The sequence below is a fragment of the Neopsephotus bourkii genome, unplaced genomic scaffold (assembly GCF_033783945.1).
Source record: "Neopsephotus bourkii isolate Nb327-2 ecotype Australia unplaced genomic scaffold, CSIRO-AGI_Nbou_v1 NB_1328, whole genome shotgun sequence".
Classification (NCBI taxonomy): Eukaryota; Metazoa; Chordata; class Aves; order Psittaciformes; family Psittacidae; genus Neopsephotus; species Neopsephotus bourkii.
Window position 1 is genome coordinate 3,597,071 of NW_026901808.1, and position 27,432 is coordinate 3,624,502.

Sequence of the window (27,432 nt, forward strand, 5' to 3'; positions counted from 1 at the left end):
CAAGTTTCTACGTAGGTTTGTTTCAGTAACAAAGCCAGCTTAATTAAATCAGCCAAGAAGGAAAAAAACAGTTTTTCTATGGGCTTATACTGCAGCTGAATGAGCTCCCTGAGCTGGTGCAACAAATGGTTGTGCTGGTGTGACTGCAAAAACAACGTACTACGCTGGGTGGGATATGCAGTAGAAAATGGGTGATTTAGTAGGAGTGCCTTAACCAGGTTACGTTTCTCTTCACAGACCTTTATTGTTAGTCCATGTGATAGAGTTTTATTGCATCAACTACACCCATAAAGGCTGTTTAGTTCTTCACCAACAAAAGCATACTTTAAAAGACTTAGTATATTTATTATGCTATAAGGCCACATACACACACCTCTAAAATGACTTTGCTCAAGCAGAAGTTGTAATCAGGACATCAAACATGACGCTGCTTTAATGTTTACCTCTTTTCCATGTAAAAGAAAGACACAGCACTCTCGTCATATTCTGACATTGCCAAACCATCAGGTAGGAAATGAACCCACAGTATTCTCTGGTATGAAGGCCCGAAGAAACCCCGCTGCAGTGCTGAGGGGTGCGGGGACCTCACTCCTCCCGTCAGGCCGCGCCGAGTCCGCCCTGCTCCGGTCTCCCTGCAGCGTCGCTTACAGCCACCAGACCCATCCCGCAGCCCCTCAGCAGCACTTGCCGGCACCAGTTCCGCGTGCGAACGGACATCTTAGTAAGCCCAGACACATACAGAACGCGGGAGCTGTCGGCGGCCCATCACCTGCTCCAGCCCGCCCGCCATCTTCCCTCCGCACGGTGTTTACCACAGCGGCGCCGCCTGGGGCCCAGCCCTGGGGAGCCCTTCATCCCATCTCGGTCACCGCCACCACTGGGACCCCGGTCTCTTTCCACGGCTTCGGGCTTCCTACCCAGGGCAGGAACCCCCTTTCCTCCCGGTGTTTCAGCGCTTCGTCAGGAGGCTACAGACCCTCTCCCGCTACGGACGGCAGAGCGCGGGGAACGCAGCGCTGCCGCGGGTACAGGTCCCGACACGTCGCAACGCCGGCCGCTGCCTCTTGGCCGCGGAGTTGTAAGCACCCACCGCAGCACCCCTGTACTCCGATCAGGCGAAACCGCACCCCGCTCCACTCCGTCTTCCCTTCCTCTCCCCCTTCCCCCCCCAACCTTCCAAGTGGTCCCTTCCAGAGCTCCATTCAGCGCCCTTCGGAAAGTCCCATCCGTGGGAAACGGGAGGGGCTGGCGGACCGGGGCGATTTCCCCCTCGAGGCGGGGTTAGCCGGTGATTGGCGTGTGCGCCATCCACTAGGACGAGGTGTCCGTCAGAGGAGCCAATGGGCGGGCAGCGGCGAAGGGCCGGCTCCCGAGGAGGGGCAGGCGTAGGAAGCGGTGCCGGAGTGGGAGTCGCGCCTGCGCGGGGGGAGGAGGTGGGGACTTCGTCGTGTCCCTGTGTCGGCGGCGGCGTCCAGGGAGGGTCGAGCAGAGGGAGGGGAGGATGGAGCGGGCGGGCGAGCGGCCGTGAGCGGGGTGGGGAGCTGTGCCGCGCCTGCAGGCCGCGGGGCAGGCCTGGGGAGGTGAGAGAGGCGAGGCAAGGGAAAGCAGCCGGGTGCCGGGCTCGTGTGGCGGAGGGGGCTCAAGGCGAGGAGCGGGCGGGCTGCTGGAGCTCGGGCTCCCGCTCCGCAGGGCGGCCGCCGGGGCAGGATGAGCCAGGAGGAGATCCTGAGGAAATTCATTAAGCGAGTCCAGGCCATGAAGGACACGGACCACAATGGGGAGGACAACTTCGCCAGCGACTTCATGGTGAGGGGCGGCGGCGCGGGGCTGGCGGGCAGGCAGCGCTCCTGCCTGCCCTCGGGGCGGTGGGGGTCCTAGGTGCCGGGCTGCCCCGAGGCCCCTTCGCCATCCCCTCCAAGCACGGACGCGCCGGAGGAAGCGCCGCTTCCCTGGGAGTGACCTGCTATTGTGTGCCCCCAGAGCTCGGCCGGCTCCCCCGTGCCCCCCGCCACTTTTTGAGCTCTGCGGATGGCGGGGGGAGGTGGCTGCCTTATTTTACCCTTCTTCCTGCCCCATCCCCAGGGAAGGTTTGTGACTGCAGCCCCTGGCTCCCGCCCTTCTCTGCCCCTGAGGAGGTGGTAGGTGATCGGCTGCTGGAAAATAAACGGGAGCCCCCCTCCGCTCATTCCTTCCCTGAGCAGATAAAGGGGACAGAGCGGCTTGGGGGGTTGGGAGGGGGGCTGTTCGCGCTTCCTCTGCCTTACAGCCCCTCTTCTCGCGGGGTTGCCATCTATAATGTCATCTGGGGATAATGGGGCACTCGTTTCTTTCTGTTCCCCTTTATCTGCCCATGTAGCCGCCTGCTTGAGATTGCTCTTCTTTCCGAGGAGATGTGTTAAATGTACTGAATAGTCCTTGGAGGAATATTCATCTTCCCCAACATCTCCCTTCGCTCCCCATCCCCCACCGCAGCCCTGCCTGTATCCCTCGTCCTTTCTTCCTTCCAGATCGGTTCACCGTCAACCTTTGGTTAACGTGTGTTCTCGGGGGAAGAATTTATTGGAGAATTATCCTTTTTCCTCGTTTATTTAAGCTGTTTAATCGGGCTGTTATGTTTGAGAAGATTTATCTTTTGAATAGATGGCTTGAGCTGTGAGCAATAATGTTGATTGGGCAGATGCCGCTGGCACTTTTCAATATTGTTTAAATACTTAATACCGAAATACAGTTTGACCCACGGAAGAGTTGAAGATGAGTGGGGATAGCCGTCTCCGTATGCACGTATCTTTATAGCTTGTTTTATTATCCAGTGGTGTTTGGGATTAACTCCCCATCCTTAGCCCTTTAAGCTGTCAAGCCTTTGCCAGTGGTCTGGGAACAAAAAAAATAAATCTCGATGTAAATGTCGCATCGGGGATTGTCTGAAATGTGGGGAGGAGGCCGCGGATGTTGCGCAAGGCAGAGGGGCGTTGGGAGCGCTGGCAGGTCCAGGGGTGGAAGAGGAAGTGGACTTTGGGAAGTAACGAGTTCATCCAGGGTGGGGTGGAAGCCCGTGGGAAATCGGCCACGCTCTTTGGGCAGGATTTTGCAAATACTGAAAGTATGCTGGCGAAACATCTGAGTGTGTGGGAAAGGAAGAGAGAAATACGTAGGATGAAGGATGGCGCTGGAGCAATAGGACGCTTCTGAATCTGTTTTGCCGAATAGGATATCTTCACACAAGATTTTAAATGTTGCAGACTTTGACAGGACCATTTCATTAAGTGATTGTTTTAGTAATATAATTGCTATTAAACACAAATTGCCATCTTGTACTGATGAGTCTGGCTTGTTCATGTGCTTTACAGAAAGGGTGGCCTGGACTAGTGGAAAACGCAGGATTTTTGAATGACTTTTATGTTAAATACTTTATACTAGATCTCTGAACCCACTTCTACCATTTCATGCCTGATAAGCAGCCTTATGGTTTAGCTTTGTTCTAGTTGAATGATATACTGTAGTTTTGTCTTCTTTCTAAGTAGTGGCACCTGTGTATGGAAAACCAGCTTTTGTTTCAATTTCTGTATTTGACAGCAAGTTGTTTCTATAGTCAGTAAGCTTTCCCATTGCTTTCACAGGGCAGCAAGGAAAGAGAATGCTGCTAAAAATGGGAAAATAGGATTGTAGGAACTAGTTGGCAAGGCATTTTGGGAGAAGGATGTGTTACCTGAAACAGTGTTAAGTGCTTTGGGAAGAGTCATGTCCAAAATTTCTTTTGTCCTTTTAACCTTTTTTATTATAAACTTTAATTTTTTTATTTTTTTATAATAAATTCCAGGAGAAGCAGGAAACCGTAGTGCTGATCTATGGCCTTAATGCTCACATTAGTCTCAACATTCACCTTTTTAGTAAAGCAGATACAGGTTAGTGTGGTGACAAGAATCCAAACTACTGACATTTTAGGGTTTGTTTTTACATTATGAACATGTTGAGGTATTCTGTTTGCTTTTCTTTTTTTTTTTTTTTGAGAGGGGAGGGTGTAACATGTTAATGTGGGGGGGTTCTGATTGATATTTTTTTTTTCTTAACAGAACCATCCTCTTTAAAAAGATTGAAAAGGGAGAAGAAAAGAGAGGTGAAGAGGGTGAAAAGCTTTAGTATTTTGTTTTTAAGATTTATTAAAGATTATTTGGGAGGGGAGAAAGGGAGGAAGTTGTATTTTCTTATTTAGGTGCAGGATGTACTGTTGCTGCTAAGCAGTGGCAACTTCGTGGAATAGGAATTGCTGTTACTCATCGCTTCATTTCCCAGTCAAGATGGAATCTAAAATAGGAACAGAATAGTGTGTGAATGCAATTGAAAACAATTCTTTGTTTTTACATGTTTATTGCCTTTGAATGTGTTTAGTAATAGGCTTATGGAATTATATTTAGACCTTAGTGAATGAGCTAAACTGCACTTGATAGGCAGGTGCCAGAGAGCACTGGGAGAAGGGGTAGAGAGGCTCCAGTTACATGCAGGTAGACTGATTAGTCTGGCTGGATGCTATTGAAAGCCCACAGTGTGATGACTAAGACTGCTATTTAATAATGCCATTGACATGCCTGAAAATGTGTTCTGCTTGGAAGCTGGAAAGTTGATTATTCACCCTCCCTGCTGCCACTTACAAGATAAATGGTATAATCTAGGTACCAATATCAAGTTTGTTACTGGAAATCAAATGTGTTTAATTTAAATTAGTTGTCCCTGGAAAGTAAGCAGGACTTATTAGGAGATCACTTCAGAACTATGGGCATGCACAATTGGGTTTAAATGAAGCAGAGAGTTTGAAAGCAGTCTAGGCTTGTCTCTGTGTTCTGCCAGTGAGCATGTACGTATGGATACAGGGGCAAGTGGGCTTATTCTTAAAATAATGTAGGTTAGGATTTTACTAGTATGGTTGCTGTATGCCCAAGAGTATACTTTTTCCTTGTTTTCTGCTGACATTGCTATTTGGGCTAAAGGAAGTAAGTATAGATTGCTTCCTCTGGGTGTTTCATGTTGTATGAGTGCAACCAGCATGGTCTAGATGCTGATATTTTATAATGAGCATGTGTCATACATCAAAAAAGGGCTGGAAGTCAAAGCTTTATATGGAGGCAAAGAAAACAGTTTCCTATATCCTAGTTTCTAGAAAGATTTTGATGAATATTTTTTTCTGATTTTTTTCATGTGATTTTCTACAACCAACACATTTTTATTTTCTTGTGCAGCAGCCTCATCAAAAGCATTCCGATATTCTTGTTTTTATTGTTTGTCTGATGTACATTGTCATTGTTATAGGAGAACTGAAACAGAATGGTGTAAAGCTTTATGTTAAAAATCAGATGCTGTAGTTCAAATGTTTTATGGTATATGACAGTCTTGCTTAATCTTTTGAGTCATATCTTTGGCTAATCTATTGTCATGGAACACAGAATAGCTGAAAGTGGTTTTGGTTTTTGCAATGGGTACTGTGTAGGGGACCCTCAGCTGTTGTCTGAAGGTAGTGGTATCAAACGACCTTTATCATTTGTCTTAGATGACATGATGTCTTAGATCATCAATCTAAATAATACTGATTTTTAACAATTTTGCAAGGATTTACTAGGTCCCTTTATGTGGTGTCAGATCTTGTTATGCGTTTTATTCAAGAGGACACTGGTATATTGTGTATCTGTGTTCTTTTCATTCCATCTAAGCTGGAACTCTTAGGTTTGGAGATAGTAAAGAACTCCATGTGCTGTTTGTTTTGTTATTTTTTTAAAGTATGAAGGCTGGTTTGAATGGATCATTGGCTTGAAACAGGTGAAAAGGTAGTTTCTATGCTTTTTTTTAACCTCCTGATGGTTTTATTCTCAAAACTTTTTAAGTACTTCTACCTCCTTGTTTTGTGAAAATCCTATTTAAGAAAAGGGAAGGGGGAATGTGTTTGGATTCTAAGGATAAAAGCTAAGCTGATCATAAGCAGTGCTACACCAGATGTTATAAGATGTTATAAAACTTGCCTTCCCTGTGTTTTTTGTTGTTTGTTTGGGCTCCTTAATCAGTAGAGCCCATCTTTTCTAAAATGCATAACACTACTAGAAATGAAATGTCAGTCTGGACTATTCTAAACCACTGATCAAGGCTACTGAGATACATGAGTGAAAGTCCATGTGCTAATGGCAATTGTGACATTGATTTTTCTTCTAACTCCTGTATATTCTGAAATAGCATTAAATATATTACAAATACCATATTCAGCCATGGCCCTTGAGAAACACCCTACTTAAAAGCTCATTTGTATATTAGTGGGCATGTCTGTAAACTTTTCTGATTCAAATAATGAGTCTTGAGTATCTGGGAGGGTGTTTTTCAAATTTATAAGGCAAGTGTTCAATCTGAAAACAGTCAGGAAAGGTAAGATTATAATACCTCTGAGTTGTTATTTTTGAAGTTAAAAATACCAACTGTATAAGACAGTTTTGGCAATTGTCTTCTAGCATTTGCTTATGTTTCATTCTTCTAATACGTAGTTTGCAACATGAACTCTCAACTTATGCTTTATCATATATGTGCATGACTTTCTTAAAAATTGGCGGTTCTGAGCATTTCTCTTCCTTAAGTGTGATAGAGTAATTACCTTGGAGAAAATGACCCGTAAGGATGTTGTACAGCTGATCTGTTATAAGGAGCTCTGCTCTTAGAGATGTTTTAATGGGTCATAGATAGCTGTCACTTTTGTGACTGATTTGAGCCTTTTTATAATTTTAGGGTAAAAAATGGGTCTGTCATAAATAGTTCATATTATGCTTTAATTTGAGTGTTCATGTATTTTTGCAATTTTATTTCCATTAACTGTGTTTTAGCTAGATGCTGTTGATTTGATGGGAGGGACACACACCAAGAGATGACTTCATTGTGAGCAGTGATAGTCATCCAGGCCATTCATAAAGCTTCATTTACATATACTACATCTGGCTGGAGCAATATGACTGAATAGCAATTTTGGTAACCCTTCACTTCAGAGGCTTCTGAAATTTTTCTAAAATAATGTTCTTTAAATGTTATCCACAACTTTGAACAACCATTTATTTTAAATATTCAGCTTTTTTGTCCCCTCCTGAGGAAATGAGTGCTGTTCCTATTGTTTCAAAGATGCTATTCTGAATTTTCATAGAGGCAACTGAATACAACCACAAAGCTGCTGTAGTGACCCTGGGGTATAAGAACTTGCAAGCGCTGCCTGAAATTGCAGTAGCTCTTTTGGGCAAATGAAACTAAAACAAATCAGGCAATGCTCTGGGTTGTGTCAAATAGCTTGCATGGTTATAAGTTCTGTTTGCTCAGCCTCCAAAGACAACCACGTGTAAGTCTACTGTTTCTTATGGAGTAAAGGGTTGTGTTGGTTTTGTTGAATATTACAGAATTGTTCAGGAGGAGCAAACAGTAATCTTGACCTTGCATCTCATGACATACTACACATACTCCTAATGATTTAAATAGCGTGTCAAATACATACTTTGCTTTTATTCTGATCTCAGTCCTACAGTGCCTTTTGCTGTATATAGTTATACATATATACAGATAGATACATAAATACCTACATATAGATGTGTCTCTTGAGACCATAGTTGTTCCACCCTAGCCTTTAATCTATAGTTCTGTAGATCTATATACATCCAGAGATATGTGTGTATACATATATATGTATATATCTGGATGTATGTCTGTATACTTCTCTGCATGTATGTGTGAATGATTTGAATGGTACAAATTTCTTGTTTTGGTGTGCTTTTAATTTACCTCAAAACTGCAGTAGGTCAGGGTATTTTTCCTTAATGTTGTTACAGCTGAATAGAAGTTATCAGCTCTGCAAGCAGGGAAAGATTAGTCTGAATGTCTGCTTATCTAATGTGTATACATTTGTTAATGGTAGGTGAACAAATGCCTGTGGCTTTTAAATTCATGTTAAGCCATTGATATGTAAGAAACAAATTCTATTCGATTTTCTTCACTGTTACTGTTTGAGATTTGTGTACTGCTGCAGTTCTACTGTAATATGCTTAGTACACAGGAAATATGGAAAACAGTAATGCATGTGTTATTGTCACCCTTTTCTCAACACTGTAAGTAGTACCTTGAGTGTGCATTTGTCAAACTGAAATCAGAAGCTAGATGGCCTTTTTTTCCTCAGTCTTGCAAAATGACCTTCATTTAGGGAGAGGCATTAGTGTTAAAGGTCAGATATGGAACTGAGTAAAGCATAAGTTAATTGGGTAGAGCAGAATCTCTTTGTGCTGTTAGGAAGTGTGGCATTTCCATCCTGGTGTTTGCCTCAGCCTGTTGTACTCCACAATTGCTACAGTTTTGCCAGTGCAGGCTCGGATAACTCAGCTGTATATATTTGCCCTAAATGAAGCATGGATATGCATTTCTTTTTCTGTTAACTAGCTTGTGAATGTTGCGGGGAGATTAAGCTCTTTGTTTTCCTGCTTCATCTGGCACTAAACCTTGCCAATATAAACTTAACTTATGAATTATTTGTTCAAATTGAACAGTCACAATGTGCTTGTGGAAGGAGAGTGCTCTGGTATGGCTGTGGAGCTTCTGATCCAGAACTAGGAGCCCCAGAGAGCGGCTGTGTTGTTAGAGTGTTGCCTCAAGTCTCTCTACATCTTTGAGAAACAAAACTGTGTTCAGACCTAGTGCTCTTAGGCAATACAAGTACAAAGGTAGTAGATTTACTAGGGAAGCTGAGAGTGCAACAGCAAATAAGGAGAGAGTTGTATGGGGAGAAAAGAGAAAAACATGGTCAGGCCTGACAGACTTCATGATCATTGTTCTGAGTTGGGAACCGTTGTTTCAAAGTATCTTTCAGTACTGATGTCAGGATGTTTCAGTCACTGCTAGGCTTGCATAGGAGAGTTACCGCCTATATCTCTGGCCTTGTTCTAGCTATTATTTGCCATCAGCTTCAGAATAATAAAAAAAAAATCTTACACAGCTAAAAAGATAAATCAGTTTCCCAAAAGGTACCAGATAAATAGAGGTATAAATGGGTGACCTAGTTTGGTTGACCTGATTTTTTCCTCCTATCTATCCTTTTACAAAGTGATACTTTTAATTTCTTTAAAAGGTAATTTTATTGGTGGTAATCAATTTATGGAAAGACTTAAAGGCAGTTTTGCTCTAATGGAAGTGTCTTGTGAAAGAAAAGGCAAGAAGAATTGAATTATCAGCTGTAAAAAGTAGCAAGCTGATGTAGCCAGCTACTTCAATGGGGGAGAAGACCTAGCTGTTATAAGAGGACTGAAGCTATGAATGATGTTGCCTCATGGGCCAGATGTGTCATTAGAAACAAAAGCAAATAAAGATACATGTTTCATTCATTCAGATTTCTAGAAGGAAGCAGCAGTAATTTTGTAGGAAATTCTACCATAACGCTTCTGATCAGCTAATTTTTTGTTTAATTTATTTTACTTCTGAGATCCCTTAGTTCAATTAAAAAAAATTAATTGCCTTGTGTTAGGAACGTGCCAAGGGCAACTACATTAGTAGACTGAAAGTTGTAAAGTGCTGTATGGATCAGTTGGCTTGTTCAATTTTTAATTTGCTGCTATTTGCAAAAATCCTAACCCAGTTGTTAAATGTTCATAAGCGTGTCCATATAACTTAGGATATATAATTCCTCCTCTTTATAGAGGAAGGACTATGCTCTTATTTTTTTATATGTCATAGACCAGGCCTTGATTCTTAAACGTTACTGAAGCATCTAATTTTTAATTGTATGATCTTAGCTATGAGGTTTCGTGTCTAAAGTCATGGGTTGGATATCATTAGTCTCTAAGGGGAAGTTAACTTGGTTAAACCCATATTGCTTTAAAGAATATATAGAATCATAGAATAGTTAGGGTTGGAAAGGACCTTAAGATCATCAAGTTCCAGCCCCTCTGCCATGGGCAGGGACACCTTGCTCTAAACCATATCACCCAAGGCCCTGTCCAACCTGGCCTTTAACACGGCCAGGGATGGAGCATTCACAACCTCCTTGGGCAACCTATTCCAGTGCCTCATCACCCTAACAGGAAAGAATTTCCTCCTTATATCCAATCTAAACTTCCCCTGTTTAAGTTTTAACCCATTACCCCTTGTCCTATCACAACAGTCCTTAATGAAGAGTCCATCCCCAGCATCCCTATATGCCCCCTTCAGATACTGGAAGGCTGCTCTGAGATCTCCACGCAGCCTTCTCTTCTCCAGGCTGAACAGTCCCAACTTTCTCAGCCTATCTTCATACAGAAGGTGCTCCAGTCCCTTGATCATTCTTGTGGCCCTCCTCTGGACTTGTTCCAACAGATCCATGTCCTTTTGTATGCAGTACTTGAATCTTACTTGGTTATGATACTGACCTTGTAAATTTAAAACTTTTACACTTTTAAACTTTTGCGTAGTCTTGCAAAGAGTCAGTGGCTTTGATTGCTCTTCTAAAGTCAGAATAGAGTGGTGTCCTCTTGAACAAAGGCATCTCACTGCGTTTGTCTGTCCTGCTGTCTTGTCACACTTACTGCCTCATGTGGATGACATCTGCTTTTTGTTTTTCATCTGAAAACACACAGCTGTTTTGTACTCTGTGATCACAGGAAGAGCAGCTTCTATGTGGATCAGTGAGATTGAGAGCAGTTCTTTCTTTGCTTATGAAGAGGTAGATGACCATCTTTCAGCTGTGCAGCTGAGCTGCTGTGGGAACAAGAGGCCAAGACTTTCTCTTCTGGGCAGATAATAAGAGACAATGAGAGGCTAGTAAAGAGTATGGTATATGAGTGGCATTCTGTCATCTTCCTGCTTTTATTGAGCTTGAACAGTTAGCACCTCTGCAGTCATTGCTATCTTTTATAGCTACTGTAGGGTCAATATCATGGATGAGAAATCCATTTCTTCTGCTGAGCTGGATGTCAGCAGCTGTTCTGACAAGTTTCTGCATCATGCAGGCTTTGGCTGGTCTTCAGAGACGAATAGGCATGATTCCCAGCTATTCACCACATTTGAGGCTTTCAGGGGGCTCTTGGTCCAGAATTCTCATATTATTTTCTGTTTTAGATTAAATAGATGTTGTCTTTCATTTATGTTACTATGGCATCATTTTTATTCCTCTGGTAGTTCTTAGAGGACACAAGCTGTCTTTGAACGACTGGGTTCCTAATTCAAAGGGTGCTTACATGGGTTTCTTGTCTTTAAGTGTTCAGGGGATTTGCCAGTGTAGATTATGCATCAAGTTGAAATGGCTGATTGCTGTGGGAAATGCACAGCTCTTGGGAAGCCTGAATGGTATTCCAGTCTGTCCTAAATGTTTCATTTCTTACGTGACTGTATTTGACTCTCCAATGCATAACCCTCAGTAGAATAGTGTCTTGTTTTCTCAAGGCACTCAGTGTTCTGGTAGCACATACTGGGTATAGCTTTCTACTTAAACAGGTTTTCTTATTGGATTAATTGGCCAGCATTTGCAGTGTCTTGCTGCACAAACCAGAAATTAGTTAACATAAAAAGCAGAAAAACACCAAACCAAGTGAAATGCATAGCACTGCAGTCAGACTGTGGATAGGTTGGGTTTGTAAGTTGATGACCAGCTGATCTCTGAGTAAAAATGATCATGGGGATGGCTCTGTGGTAAAAATATTATGTCCTGTATTTTTGCAGTGCATGGCTTTATTATTTTATTGCTTTTCCACATGTAGAAAACAAGTCTTCATTCTTCCTTTATTTTCTACTCGAATATTTTCCTTTGTGCATAGGAAGCAGAATTACAACTGGAAGCTATGCTTTCATCACTAGTTACTTACTCCGTGTTGTAGATGCTAGTAAATTTACCAAAGAGGTAATTGTTAATTGAAAAGAATACGGTTGTCCAGTAGGAGTACTCAAGGGAATGATTTAGCTCAAAATATAGCTGGAAAATGAAACACTATGCTGGAGGGAAGGGCATATTTAGGTTAGTTTAACTGCTTCAAAAACCTTGGAGTGCCTGCAGAAATGAATTCATTATAAGTTGCCTATGCGGCAGCACCCCTATTCCACAAAGTGCTAAAGGGAGGAAATAGTCTCTTAGATGTTGTGAGTCTCCCCAGATAGCTCTTAGGTGTTTGACAGTTTCTTCTAAGACTTCCATTTTTAGTAGTTTATGTGGCTGCACAAAGCTGTGCTGATTTTTATTATGACCAAATTAAAATGTAAAAACTAATTTTAACTCGTTTCCTGTGAGGTTGCTTAAAAATAGCTGTGTATAAATGTTAATGGACATATAGGGAACTATATGTAAATGTTAATGGAGAAAAAATGACTGATTTTTAGGTAGGTGGAAGGATCTTGGGACATACTTCAGGGACTCACTGGAATTTATTTTAGTGAAGAAATGCGTTGTTTTATAGATATATATATATACATATATATATATATTTTTTTTTTTTTTTTTTTTTTTTGGTCCAGAAGGGAGAAATGTAACTTAGGTTGCTTCCTTCAGCAGTTTATTGCTATGAGACTGGCACATGGGAGCTTTGCACTTAAAGCTTTGGGTATGAGTCTGGGTTTCAAACTGAATGTCCTGAAATAAGTTGTCATTAAGCTGGATGTTAAGCTATGAGGTCACTTATAAATCAATTACAACCTTTTTATACTTTCTTTATGAACAGAAGAACTTTTCCAAAGGCTGTTCCACGGAGCTGCTGTGGGAATTGTCCTGATGATCTGTGTTAATACTGCTTCAGTTGCTTCAGCTGGTCCCAGATACTTTTTTCATGTTTTGATTAAGAAGATAAAATTTGAGCTTTCAGTTTTTCTTGCAGCACAGATGCAGCCTGCAATCATTTAGGATGTCAACTTCCTTTTTTTGTTGTTCTGAAAAGAACAGGTAGAAACTTAACTCCATGAAACTCTGGCAGAGAAACCTAGTTGTATTTCTTGCAAATCACAGAAATCTGTAGCCTATTAATAAATAAATTGAGAGACCATTACCATGGAAAAAAATGTGTGTATCTTAAAGTCAGCAAGCTGTTGCCATAAATCCATGTGTAAACTGTGATTTCCTAAAGGAAAACAGTATTTGCTTCTAAAATGCTTAGCTAATTCTGTAACTAATTCTAATATGGAGTGGCCTGGATGAGAGCTTACATTTGGTAACTTAGACATTGTCAAACACCATAGCATTTGAGATGTAAAGCTATAGCAAGATATCTTTCTGCCACTAGCATTAAAAAAAGCATTAGGACTGTTTAAATTGGTGTTTGTGTGAAAATGAAGCCAGCATCCTGTTTGTACAGTCTTATAGCGTACATAATAGGCTTCCCTTCCTGTATTCATAGAAAAAAATATTCCATGTCTGGTAAAGTGAGGCAATATGATCATCCAGTGAAGAAAGTATGTGGATATAAAAACCTCATTGATGATATTTCTGGCTCTGATGGATGAAGATAACTTCCAGACGTATGAAGTGTATATCAGGCCAGGATGTGTTTAGAAGTGAGGAAAGTAGCAGTGCAGTAAAAAGGGAATTCAGTGCAGGGATGTTAAATAGTGAACTGGTTTACTTCTGGACAGACAGTACCTTTGAACTAGAAATGACAGTCATTTTAGTCAGGTGAATGATCTTGTAGGGTGTGTTAGGGAGTCCTTCATGGGGCTTGGGTTTTATGGGGCTGTGGTATTACCACTTTTAAACCTCCAGAACTTGATCCTGAAGTCAGGAGTTTCCCAAAGCATGTACAGATGGTGTAGATTCTCAGGTGATGTTCCTTGCAAATGAGTCTTAAGACAAATGATAATAACATAGCAGATAATCTTTACTTGCAAGATGTGGGGGTGCTTTTGTGTTTTGTTTTGTGGTTTTGTTTCTTTTTCTTTCCTATTAATGGATTCTAGCATGGTATTGGAATTTAGCTTTTGCTGGTAACAACTGAGAATGTGAAGTGTTCTGTTTATAGGGAATGGAGCTTACTAGCTTTATATGCTTGAACTGAAGATTTGTTTGGGTAGAGGTCACAACTTTTCTCCTTCCTGTGGTAAGTCAGCTTGATGGGTACATGATTGTCATGTTGTATGGAAAGTTAGTTACATAAAACCTTTTAATATATAATTTAGGCTTGGGAAAACCTCCAGAAGAAAGCTGGGAACTTTGATTATGTGAAGCATGTTGTGAATTTTAACAGTATCTGATATGCCATGGAGGAAGGATTTTTACAGAAGGTAGAAGAAACGCTTGTGTGGGCTTCCTTTTGTATTGATGCTGTCTTTTGGTTTGTCTTCAGCTTGTTTGATCTAGCTTCTGGACATTGTATAAACAAGGTACCCTTTAGGAATTCTGCATTTATGTCAGCTAGTAATGGAATCATCACTGCAAAGTGTATAGCTTTCCGCTGGGCATAGTACTTCTGTCAGATTTTATGCAAATTGCAACACGATTATTTTTGATTCAACACATACCAACTCTGATCTGTCTTGGATGGTTGTTCATCTTGCTCCTGTTGCCTTTTCTGTTGTGGTGTGGGTTTTCTTGTGTTGTTATTCTTTATTCCCTCCCATTTACTTCTGTGCTTGTACTACCTTATCCCTGTACTGCTAGAATGTTTTCCTTACATTTTTAAACCATTGGTTATTACTGGTTTTGGAACACAGGCCCCATTGCATGATGAGTGGAAAACCATGTGCATAAGTTAAGTATCTTGAACTTTGCCTTGCTTTTAAACTGGAAGTTCTTCAGAGTAACCATTAGCTTTATGCAGGTTGTTATGGTTTTAATGAACTGAAGACAAATGATTGTCCATAGAGTAGTTTGGTACCTTTTTAGGCTGTGCAACCATTGAGTGATCGATCAGTTGTTGGGTTATAATAAAAGAGAAGGTATATGGGTGGATTTTTTTTTTTTTGCTGGGTTTTAATTCAATGATCAAAGTAGAACAACCTGGTCTGTTTGAGTCTGATCTTAAATTCAGAACAGAATAGCTTAGCTACGCATTTTGTTGGCTTTATTATTCTTTTAAAGAGAAAGTCAAGTTTGTGAATGTTACCTAGCTCTGATAATCAACATTTTCTTAATAAGAAAAATCTTAGAAGTATGTTAGGTCTGCACAGCAGAGCAAGAAGCCTGGGAAGCAGGACGTTGAGGCTTAACCCAACTGTTTAAAAGCCACTGCAGGGATTGAAAGGGTTTCTCAAAACCGTTTTGAATATAACATGCTATTTTCTCTCTAAGTCTAGATGCTGGATTTTTTGATTCTCTTTAGGAATGGTTCTTTGGAAACATACAGACTGTTCCATATGAATTTTCATGTTATGGTTTGTTCAGTTCTCATGATTAATATTTCAGGGATTGTACTGGATCAGGTAATATTGCTTACAGATCTCTCTCAAAAGAGTAACTGTAGTATTGAACTGATGTCTAAGCTTGGTTATTACAGAGATTGCTGGAGACTAAAGCCTAATTTGAGTATCTTGAAAAATTTGCTGAGGCCTGGCAGCCTCAATGCAGTCAATATTGAGAGAGAGTAGCAGTACAGCTTGCACTGGGATCAGGATGCAGTCTTCTAGTAAGCAGTGTACTTGATTCTTTTCACATCTGTAAGAACCACTTGCATCCTGGTAAGACGTGATACTTCACTGCTCCTGTGAATTAATTCACTTTGGCTGTAGAGTATGTATGTCTGTATCTCGCATTTCAAAGCCAGGATTTAGCAATGATGAGATCCTATCACTTGTCATGCAGTTACTGTCTCTTTAGAACAAATGTGTATTCCTGTCTGGGCTTATTAGCATTAATAGCTGTTCTGGGTACCCAGTGGAATACTGATGTACAATGCTAGCAACTGGGAATGAGAAGAAGGTAGCATTTAAGGGAAGGCACAATGCAAGGATTAAAGAGGGCATTGCTTTAGAAAAATGCTACTCTGCCTTAAAGTCAAACTGCAGCAGACATTGGGTTTGAGTTTAAACTTAACTGATGTGTTGAAAATAAATTGAGATCTTTTAAAGCTATTTATTTTGTTTGGAATGCTGCCACTTCTATCAAAGGAAAATAAGACTGAGAAACTTGGTTTGTGACCTACTTATGGTGTACTTAAATAGTTCTTCGTTTAGTAAGTGTGGGGAGTTCATTTATCTGGAAAGGGTCATTGTTTCTCACCAGTCCAAACTGCGTGCAATATCTTGCCTACTTCCTAGCTAGAAATACTGCAATAGGCAGTCTTACACATCTGCAAGAACTTAGAAGTTTGGGGTTGTTTTTCTGACTAAAGATGTATCTTTTTTCCACACTGAAAAGCCAGCCAGATAGTTTTCATGGCTGTTAGCAGCAGTGCAACCTGTTTCTTTCAAGTTGTTCAGTGCTGAGGAGCCTCACTCACTTTCCCAGTTGTATAAAAAAGAAACCCACTCTGCTTGCTTTTAGCATTTCCTATTTTACTTTGTACAAATTTTAGGTTCCATTCTTTGTTATCTAGCCTTTCCCAAGAGTGGCTTTGATAGATCTGAGGAAGTAACTTTTGTAATGCAACTTTCCTCATTTCCTGTATTTCATCTACTTATTTTGTCATTCTGAAGAGCCGTCACTCACAGTTTCACAAACTTACATTTCCAGTATCTAAAAGTGTTAAGTAAGTGTCAATTCTCCAGTTTTAGATCTCTAAGTTCAGTACTCAGTAAAATGCTATGGAGTTTAATTTGTCATGAGGGAGGTAAAAAACCCAGCTTGATGGAGAAGGAAGCAGCGAAGAGTAGAAGTTAAGAGGAAGCTATTCAGGTGCTTCTTTGTGGAGATCACACTGCATTTTAGTAAGCTAAAATGGGAAGGTATTAATGGCTTATTTGTGTGCAGGTTAGCATCTCTGTGAGTATGTGTGTTGAGCAATGTGCTGAGCAGAAGGAGACAGTAAAAATGTGGAAGAAGTTCTGCTTGTGCCAGGAACCACCACCAGTATTTTACAGTCAAACAAGGGCTGACTCTGGTCTCTGCAGGCAGTGGACCTCGTGGTGCTAATCCACCTGCTGCCTCCCTGCTTGTGTCTGCAGCTAGTCTCACCCAGTCACCTTGTTCGTTCTGTGGCTTTGCTGAAATGATTTCCGATTTTCCAGAATTAGGATGTGAACTGACCACAGCTGTAGTGTTTTCTCAGAATTCTTTGAAAATGTATCTGTGACCAGAGAAAAGAGAAATACTTCATTTAGTGTTGAGCAACTTTCCTGTTCCTAGATAGGCAAGTGTGGGCTGCAGCCAGTGTCAGTAGCAGGTTATTATACAGACACTGTTCTGATATGAGGAAGGAATGCAATAAAGATTAGTGGCTTAGAAAATAAGATGAAAGCAAATGGAATAGAAGGCTAAGAGGTGGAAAACTGTTAAACTTGTGCACTGCCTAAGTGATTTGTATGTAAAACCTCAATATGTAAATAGCTGTATCACTGATAGTTACTATTGTCTTCAGTACAGTAAAACCTGTCCCGTTTCTCTGTAGGGGTGGGTATGAAACTGTCCTAGTGATGATTCATTGTACCAGAAGTTGAATAGTCTTGCATTGATGAAGCAACATAACGCATACCAAACTGAAAAAAAACCTCTATCTACATCTTATCATGTATATCGTCAAAAACTGTTTTCCCTGTATTCCATTTGTTAGCTTCTGTAATACACGGTAGATTGAAGCAGATGAATAGCAGTTTATGCACTTCAGGTTATAGTTAGAAGGAGATTTTAAAATCTGAGGTATGCCATAGAGTTTTACCCACAGTGGCTACTTGCCTTTCCCTAGAAGACAGGAAGACCTAGAATCAGCTTTTGCTGCTTTACCTTTTTTTTTTTCCGATTTCTTAAAATAAGAAACTTGTGACTTCCATCAGTCCCCCAAATCCACAGGGTATCTAAATACTGAATTCTGATTTAATAATTATTAATATACCCCTAAAGAAGCGTTGCTTTGTAAAGGCTACTTGTACGCTGAGATCATGGGTTTGTTACTTGAACATAGTAAATTAGTTGAATATTAATAATTTTAACTCTGGTGTTCAGGGGAAAGGAAGACTATGAATGAGCTTGTCCTAGGCTGCCTGGGAAGGATTTCCAAATGTTATAGACATTTTTAGTTCTGGTTTTTGTATAGTGGTGTTAAAATTAGAATCTTCCACACATGGTACAGTGAGTATATTCATAACTGGGAGAAAGATGAGTAGGTGAATCTACAGATTAGTTATGTTGGTGTTGAGTACACCTGCATTTGACCAACCAATATTGTGAACATGGTGGATGAAGAGGTGGTGGTGATCAGACCTACAGGAAACATTGCCAGAGTTGGAATTTGGCCAGGATGCTCCTTTTTTGCCTGTGTTGCTGTTAAAGGACCCCTTGTTCATGAAAAATGTCAAAACAATTACCTCAAAGACATGGACCAGCAAGCACAGTATTCTTGTAGAGCATATGTACATATGGTAAGAAAAACCTGGAGTCATTTCCATGTGGAGGGCAGGTTTTTTTGAGATTACTTTGGGTTTGTGGCAGAAGCGCAAAAAGGTGAAACTGTCTGAGACTTGCTCAGGCAAATAGGAGTTGGGTAGAAAACAGACAGTCCCTTAAAAATAACTTTGTTATAAAATAATGAACAGTTAAAGTGATTATAACTAGAATTGTGGTGTCTGGGACAAAGCAATAACATGAATGAGGTTATTTTTTTTATCCTTTCCAGGCAGCGCAGTACCATCTGCTGTGCATGGTGCAATAGGTAATGGGGGAGGAAAAGAAGTAGCTAAATTTTAGAATTGTATGATACTTTGCTTTCTTCAGAATGTATAAAAAAGTGCTGTTGTGAGTTAGATGTACAGCTACCCTAGTAATTTATTCTGACTGGTGGATACTGAGAGAAAGAAGAAATGAAGCAGCCATCATCCCAGCTTCCCTTGGTGGCAGGTTCTGTGTAGAAGCTCCTGGACTGTGTATGTGGCAGCAGCAGGCTGGGGCTCACAGGACACCAGGAGCTGTCTCTGCATGCAGACAGTCAGGATAGGGGCAGGTACCCTTAAACAAGCCCTCTGCTGCTTGCAAACGTTTTACCTTTTTTATCTCTGTATAATTTCCTTTCATTGAGCTTCCTCTTTTTTCTTTTTTTTTTTTTTTTTAAGTCCTTATTTCCAGGGGAAAAAGTTGCGGTGAATTTATATTTTCTTTTTTAGCCTTTTCCTGACTGCCAAGGATGCCAGCTATAAGCATGCAGTAACTACAGTTGTTTCTTCTGGAGCTCTGTCTTTAGCCAGGTCTTGGACTTGCTCTGATCTGCTTCAAAGTGTTTTTCTTGCTGGGGGATTGAGGGAGAGTTCTCTGGCAAATTGATTGGATATCTTTAAAAAGAAAGAAACCTGTACTTTGTACCCATCTGAAACTCTTGATTCCTTATTTTTTAGCTTCATAGCCTTCCTAATCTCTTCCATAAGAACTACCACATTTCTTGTGCATGCTACCACCATCCTGATTGTTTTCTTCATACTAGAGGTCTTGCACAATCCTGGGTGTGTTAAAATGTGTTGCAGAATCTTAGCTTGATTTTTCTCTCCTTCTCTTTGTCTGTCTGCTTTTGTTAATGTATGATGCTGCTTCCTCTGTGGCATGCCCTTGCCCATCAGTCCTCCATAATTTGTAGGGGTAGGATTAGATTCTGAGCATGTGGTCCTGCTGTCAAGTTTAAGATAAATTTTGTATCAGTATTCTCCTTTTAGAGTCAAATTTGGACATCCCTGAAATGGTCAGGCTGATGGACAAGATGATTGGTTTAGGTCCCTTCCATCTGAAATACTCTAAATTTATGATTTGTCTGATACCTGGATTTCATGCAGGTGACTAGAAGCACCTACCCATTTCTTCCTGGAACTGGCACTTAATGTGCCTGAACTTTGACTTCTGCTCTATCCTTTACTGAGGGTGTGGTGTTTTTATACCTATCACAGGGGATATCACACTGTGCTATAATAATTTATTCTATTGCTTCTGAGTCTAAGCCTGTTTAAGCCTGATTTAAATTTTGGTGAAGGTGGAGCCCATTCTTGTGTCTAGTATTTTTTTGTCCAAAAGTGTTTTCTTGTGATATTTTAGGCAACAGAAATACCTTTATCTTTCAGCCTTTTTGTCACCCATTTTCAGCGTTTCTTAAGATCTATTGACTGATGTGCTGTACTTTCATGAAACTGCATGAAACAGTTCTCAGTCTTCAGCCTCTTACCTTACTGACTAAACTTTGTGTCTATGCTATATTTACGTGCTGTGTCTGGTAACCACAAATGTTACTGTTGCTGCCTGCTTCTGTTGTGGCCCAGGTGATGCCCAGGGGATGGTTTATAAGAATTTCCTCCTTTACAGTTGACGTGATTAACCGAGGACTATATATAATCTGCCTTCTTTTTGTTGGGATCCAAGGTGGTTTTCCGCTGCCCAAGAGGACACTGACATCTAGTGGATGGGTTCCACAGACACAGGGCAAGCAAACTGCTGCTTTAAGGTCATCTTTCTTCTGGACTTCCGCCTAAATAGTGCTTTTGTTTAGATCCTCAGAGTAAAAAAGCCTAGCCAGTTTTGAGTAACTTCTGGGGTTTGTGCAGTCAAACTAGTTGTTGTTTGGTGGTGGTGGGGTTTGGCTTTTAGTTGGTTTTCCTTTTCTCAGTCAAGTTGCCTGCACACGAGCCTCAGATGCTTGCAATGGAGTGATTTAAGATACTGTGTTCCCCAGTTGTCCTTCCAGCCTGTGAAGATGCCATGCTACCTGTGTGGCAGGGCAAAAAGAGGCAGATGTTCCAGCTTCCCCCTCTGGGCAGTGCTTCTAAGTTACCTTCAGTTCTGGGCCTATTCTGTCAATGAAACTTGAAGCCTTGTAATGTGGTAATGGTGCTGTGCAGCTTGTATCAGACATCTGTTGGTTTAACTGGGAACCAAGTAGCAGGAAAAGCTACTTGGTAGCAGAAACACAAATTTGTCTAGGAATGTTCCAAAGTAGAGAACAGTGCTTAGAAATCAAACTTTGTGGAAACAGTCATCAAAATGTTAATATTGCTTTAAAGACAAAACCAGACATTTCAGTTGAAGTAATTAAATTCAGATTTCTTTATCAAAGAAAATAAGCACTGTATAAACCTTGATAGTTAAGCATGACATCTTCTGCTATCAGGTACTTGACAGTGAACTAGGTAAACCAGTGCCTGTAAGCAGTTAACACCATTGCTACAGAGCAGTTTGATCTAGGATGGTTTAAGTCATTCTGCACCAGTGTTCGTTAAATAATAAGGTACTGGTTTTGGGTTTGCTGATCATCTACTAACTCTCTAAATGAGGTTAGAAAATGAGTTAATTCAAGGCACTTAAATTATGGCTTAAAATAAAAAGAAGCCTTTCAGGCCCCTTTTAATCACAGAAGAGTCAGAGGAAGTATAGGCTGATGGTGCTTAGAATGAGAATGTTAGACTTAAATGCTTGATGATAGTCTTTAAAAAGGAACAGATTGCTTCCTTGGATAGAGAAAACATTGATTCTTACGTTTTCTGAAAGAAGCTAAGATTATTTTACTGTTTGCTAGTGTTCTTTGGATACAGCAAAAGTATCTTCAAGTAAAAACAGACTATCACAACCAAAAACAGTAACATAAAAATGATTCATGTTTTCTGTGAAAATATAATGTAAAGGCTACTAATATGTTTTCTGTGCTAAAAGGTACTTATGCCTTGCCAAGCAATAGATAAAGTAGAATATGAATGTTTCAGTCCTAAGAGGGAAATTTCAAGTTTAATCACTTTTATTAATATCTGACCATGAAGAAAAATAGCATACAATCCATCAGCAAATTAAAATGACAGCCTGTTATTTTATTTAAGGAGAAGGAAGAAAAATAGCTTTCTCTCCTGTTGGCTGCTGAGAATTTATATTGTCTCATCTTTAGAAACTTCCCAGCATGGTGGACATACTACTGAGTACAGGCTGTTTATCAGTAAATATCCTGTGTCTAGTCCCTTGGTGGCTACTGTGAACACTTTACGAGTTGCCACTTTATTTGGGATAATATGGCATATGTGCTTCCTTCAGTGTTGGCTTCTAGTACACAGTGTTACTTGGCTTTTTTTAAGTTTAGTCTTATTTCTTTTACCCTGAAAGTCTGTCTGCTTGCATTATGTTAGATTCCCATCTTCCCCTCCCATTGATTGTTTTCTAGCTTTATCATCAAATAACAGCATGCTCAGCTTTTCATAAGAAGTCATGAGAGAAAATGCCTGATTGCCCTGGGAAGTTTTTGAGAAACTTCTTTTGTAAAATCCCTCCTGTCAGATGATTCCTTTTTATCAATATTTTTCCTTGTAAAAACAAGCTAAAGAGACTCTTGTCTTGCCTGGATTCTTCTAAAAGTTCACCTACTCTTCTTTTGAATTGGCACCGTATCAAATACTTACTTGAAGCCCAGATTAGAACAGCTTCCTTTCCCAAGAAAGGAAGTAGAGTGTTATTACTTTGTCACTTATTCCACATAGATGAGAATTATAGATAAGAATCTTGAGGTTGGATCTGAAGGTATCCCTGTGTGTTTCTGAAATACCTGGCAGTAAATCTATCATCTAGAAGCCTGGGGTGTTGAATAAAGTTGTTTATATTTCAGATAGAAGAAAATTAATGAGGGTTTGCTATTGTTTACCAAACAAACCATCAGCTTCTACATTCTGGATTGTAAATAGTCAGCCTTTTAAAGACATGATAGTTGAGGGTTGTTTTAAATTTATCAGCAGTTTGATTGACAGGGACCTTGCCTGAACCAGATTCATTTTATCAATGGACTTTGGCACCTTTTTATCTGCTGAAATTTGGCATGGTAGAAACACTGTTTCACAAATTAGCTGTATAACACACAGCCTTCAGGGTACACACATCAATGAGAGGCTGCTTTTGAAAGCTTTATGTGATTGAGCGTGTACTTCATATGAGGTAAACATTTATCTGCTCTTCAAAATAGAAGAATTTTGGAAGTAAATACATTCTAAGTGTAATAAAGGCTTCTTATGGACTGGAAGTTTGACTTGCAGCTTTGGTGTACAAAACACAATAAAAGGTATATAAAGGCTTATTTTAATATCAAGGATTTAGGTTCTCAGTGTTGGTTGTGAAAGAGAATGTACCACAATATGTTTGTTACTTAGACTGATGCAGGCTGTTATGAGTCTTCAGATTTAAAAATGTCCTCTAAAATGCTCATGATTTAAAAAGGTTAGGCTTCAAACTTTTTGATTAAAACATTATTTTAATTTTATTTTTTAATAACTTCACTGCAGTATTCTTGTCTGTGGGTATGCAACGAAATGATTATATAGGGCTGCAGAAGAGGCAGCTATTTCTTTTGCTAGTCACTTTTGGGTTTGCATGACCTGAGAACACCTGTGGTTAAAGTTACCATAAATTAAAATGTTGTATGTCGAGCAGTACCTTTGAAATAGTTATATTTAAGATTAATTGCAGTGTTTTCCTTTTTTTTGAGGAGGCTAATTGCACAAAATGAGGAAGGAAACATTTTCTGTGTGTTACTATGATACTGTCATAGAAAATGCATGTGTGCCTATGTTACTCCTGTAGAAGAGAACTGCGTACAATATAGCATGTGTGGAGAAGGTTTCAGGACTTCTTTTAAAATTCAGCAGAAACAAGCTAAATGGTAAAGTTTCTGTTGTTCAGGCATTTCACAGTGTTATTTCCAACTCTTGAATGTTCAACCATTAACAAAAACGTTAATGGACAGAAAAAACGTTAAAATCATGCTTGTGAATAATCAGTTGTTTGGGTTTGTTATTTGTGTACTAGCCATGGCTGCTTTGGTTTCATTTGGGTAGTTGCTCTACAGTTCTTTCTGTCCAATAAGAATTTCATTGGGCATTGCATTGTCTGTTCTGTCTCTTTTTGAAACCAGAATGGGCATAATCTGGGTGGAAGGTGTGCGATTCGGATCTGTCAAGGACACATTTGTTCAGAAAAAAAACAACAGATGCTACAAACAATTATGACACAAAATTCCTATACCTCCCCATAAATGTTGTGCTAGTTATTAGGTAGGGTTATTACAGTTGAAATCTTAGTACAAGTTTGTATCTTTAATGAGGCTACTTCTTTCTGGCTTTTAAAATGCTATTGAATGCCATCATAAATGGCTTCTTTATAACTAGCACATTCCTTAGGTTCCAGGCACAGCCTCAAAGAAGGGGTGAAAATAGTTGTAAGTATGTCTTCTCCAGTTAGTAGAAATGTATTTTCTATTTGATACCTTCTTTTTCCTTTACGTTCTCTTACATATTCCCTGTATGTGTGTCACTGCATGGAAGTACGGATTCAGTGCTTATCAAAAGTTTTTTTGTATTTATCTGGAAAGGTCTTAGGCTGTTTTTTGGGGAGGGAATAGTAGGTAAAACTTTGGGTGTCTGCTTGCTAATTAGGAACTAACATAACTATATTAGCAATATTCTAATTGTGCGTGCTGAATACTGGGGGTTCTGAACTACTGAAAGTCTACAGGTACTGTTATTTCTATACAAGGTTCAAGCCTGCTTCAGAAAAATAAAAAAAAAAAAACAAAACCAAACTTCTGGGGAAAGATAAAGCTAGCATATTTTTATTGGAATTGCTTGCATGTCCAATAAACACCAGCATGTTTAACACTTGAACTCATGTCATTATATAGCAATTCAACTGCATGCTAAAGGATGTCACATAACTGAAAGGAACAGCACCACCTTTGAGTTCTAAAGATGATTCAGTAAGGTAATTCGTACTCCAGACTAGATGGCAGTTGCAGTGTTTCTTGACTGCACAAACAGCTATGCTTTTTCCTCAAAGCATTTGTTAGGCTTCAGCTTTTCAGCTTGAAGTCACTCAGCAAGTCTTACTGGGCAGGATCTCTGTTTCAGCTAAATGAGCAAGTCAGCCGGTAAAAAAGCCCTGATGCCTTTTTGCAAGGCAAAACATAACATCTGTGGCTGACCTTTCTCTTTGGGGGATGCAGATTTATTAAAAAGCTTAAGGAATCTCCTGTGCCTTTAGTTATGGCAGCTTTGGTAATGGGGGACCAGCAGGTAGGAAATTCTAGTTTACTGCTGTTGGAGTGAAAGCTCACCGTTTCCTGTTTCAGTTGTGGTGCCTTTTTTTCCCACCTAGTATGAATTGGGCTGAAAACAAACACTGACCTCAAGGAAATGTGTTCCAAGCCGTGGGAAAAGAGGAAGAGTTTTGCATCTTGTGAAGGAAGAGGGAGGAGAACTTAGTTGGTATTTTTCTTTTTTTTTTTCTCCTTTTTTTAGTGTTGAACGGAAACAAAAGCAAAATATATTCTCCCTGAAACTTAATGCCTCATTCCACACACACTGAAGTCACAAGCAAGGGAATGGTAAAGCCTGTGGGGAGAAGAAAAGTTTTGATGGTAACAGATTGTGGAATTTCTCAGGGAGAAGGCACATGATTAAACAAACTATAAATATTCTTCAGAGCCAGAGGCTTAGCTGTGACCCCTTTAGGTCCTTATGCTGCTTATTTATATCAATTGTTCCCAGTCTGTATTGTCTATCCAGCTCTTTCTTTGAATGCTTGTCACAGGGTGCTTTTGGCTGTTTATGTTTTAGTAATTTAATGTTTTGCTTTGTCTGCTTGTTTACTTGCTCATCAACAGACTACAGATCTCTTCAGTCTTCATCCTTGTAAAACTATCCCATTACCAGCAGTAGGTATGTTGCTTAACTGTTATGCTGAACATAAATGAACTGCAACTGTAATTGGTAGTACTGCTAATTTAGGCTGGGTTTAGGATGTAGATAGTATAAATATAGTTTCAGAAATGAGGGTGAGAAAAAGAGGCTTTTAGAGAAGTCAGCCCATATTTTGATGTGTGTGTAGAGTTATCTTCAGTTGTTAGCAGTGTGGGAGACATGCCTGGTCCTAACATTTTTGTTAGGGAAAATACAGGTTTGAAAAGAAGAAAAATGTTGGTCTTACTCTGGCAGTGCCTAATTCTTGAGACGGTGCTGTTGGGTTGGTTTTTCTATGTTGGTGTTGGTTTTGGGGTTTGGGTGTTTTTGGGGAGTGTGTACGTGTTTGGTTTTTACCAGTTCCCAATTATAACATGATACTGAAGAAAGTAAGATGTACTTCTTAACTGGCTCCTTTCACTACTGTCATTTGGCCTCCTCTGCATGATGGCGTACCAGTGTTGTCTTCATTGACTAATGCTTTACTGGATATAAATCTTCAATTTGTGAAGTCATGTGAATTCCCCTCTTCCCTGAGAAGCTACCAACTGGAGTTAACATGTTACAGAATACACTATGCTATCTAATACTGAAGTGATGCTGTTCTTGATTCCCTGGGTAATTTTTGAGGGGATTTTCTTCTATGTAGCTCACACAGGCTTCCTTGAACATAGTGGGGTTTTTAGACGCATCATTGTCTCGTGGTAAACTGCAAAAGACAGAGCTCCAAAGGAACCACAGTTGTCAGGTTCATCTATTTACCACTTCAGTGGAGATTCCCTTAGAGCACCTAGAGCTTGAGAGTTAGGAAGTGTTGCTATAGGAGAATGCCAAGGTAGTGAAAACTCTCCCTTCTTGTATCTCGTTCTTTCAATCAGTTCAGTTTGCAATCTCCTTTCAGGGCTTTATTTCAGAGAAATAAGTTAAATCCAGACTAATGGCCTGTTCCTTGCATCCAAAGCAATGTGAATGTTGAGATATGGTGAAGCTTTTCTTTTACAAAATTGGATCATTCTCCTTTCACTGTTGAGATATGCTGAAGCTTTTCTTTTACAAAATTGGATCATTCTCCTTTCACTGTTTATGCTTGACTGGTGTTTGAGAAAGCTTTTTTTTTTTTTTTTTTCTTCCATGATGAGGACTAGGAATTCTGAAAAATAATTGTTTGAAAGTGGTCAGGAATAACTGGGGGAAGATTACATGTGTCACAAGTGTATGCTGCTTTTCAATTACTTCAGAGACGAAGTGGTGAGAAGGGTAGTCTCAAGAATTAGTTTTCTCTGTAATTTCATATGCATGTACTAAGTATTAGTCTGATAACTAGTTTTAATTGTCAGCTTAGTCATTATCTTACATGTAGGGTTTTTTCAGGTTTTAATGCTGTGTTTATTTGTAATAACAAATGCAAAGCATTTAATGTACAAATGTAAACCACAGAGATGGTTGGGAGACTTATATACAAGTATGATACTTGAAATTAAATTAAATTTTGCATTATTTGTGCTACTTAACAGAGGAATAAGGTAACTAATGTCCCATGTGGTGCAGCTCAGTGTTGATTCAACCCAGCTGGACCTCTCTTTCCCAGACAATCTAAACTAAGCTGCACTGTGTCTGACTTTCCCACATGCAGCTCTTGTTCTGGCAGAGTGACTAAAGGAAAGCCGGCTCACTCTGTTC

General features: G+C 40.0%; 1 protein-coding gene across 5 annotated transcripts in view; it reads left to right on the forward strand.

The window, feature by feature from the left end:
* The first annotated feature begins 1,390 nt into the window (after positions 1-1,390).
* Positions 1,391-27,432, forward strand: part of PTPN12 (protein tyrosine phosphatase non-receptor type 12) — a 73,472-nt gene continuing 47,430 nt past the window's right edge. For 2 of the 5 annotated variants that reach the window (XM_061366339.1, XM_061366338.1), the window contains exon 1: positions 1,481-1,806. In XM_061366339.1, the coding sequence (XP_061222323.1) occupies positions 1,708-1,806 (99 nt within the window). In that variant the 5' untranslated portion in view covers positions 1,481-1,707. Of the gene's footprint in view, positions 1,434-1,479; positions 1,807-27,432 lie in introns of those variants that run through there. The other 3 variants (XM_061366341.1, XM_061366340.1, XM_061366337.1) reach the window with 3 other exon arrangements.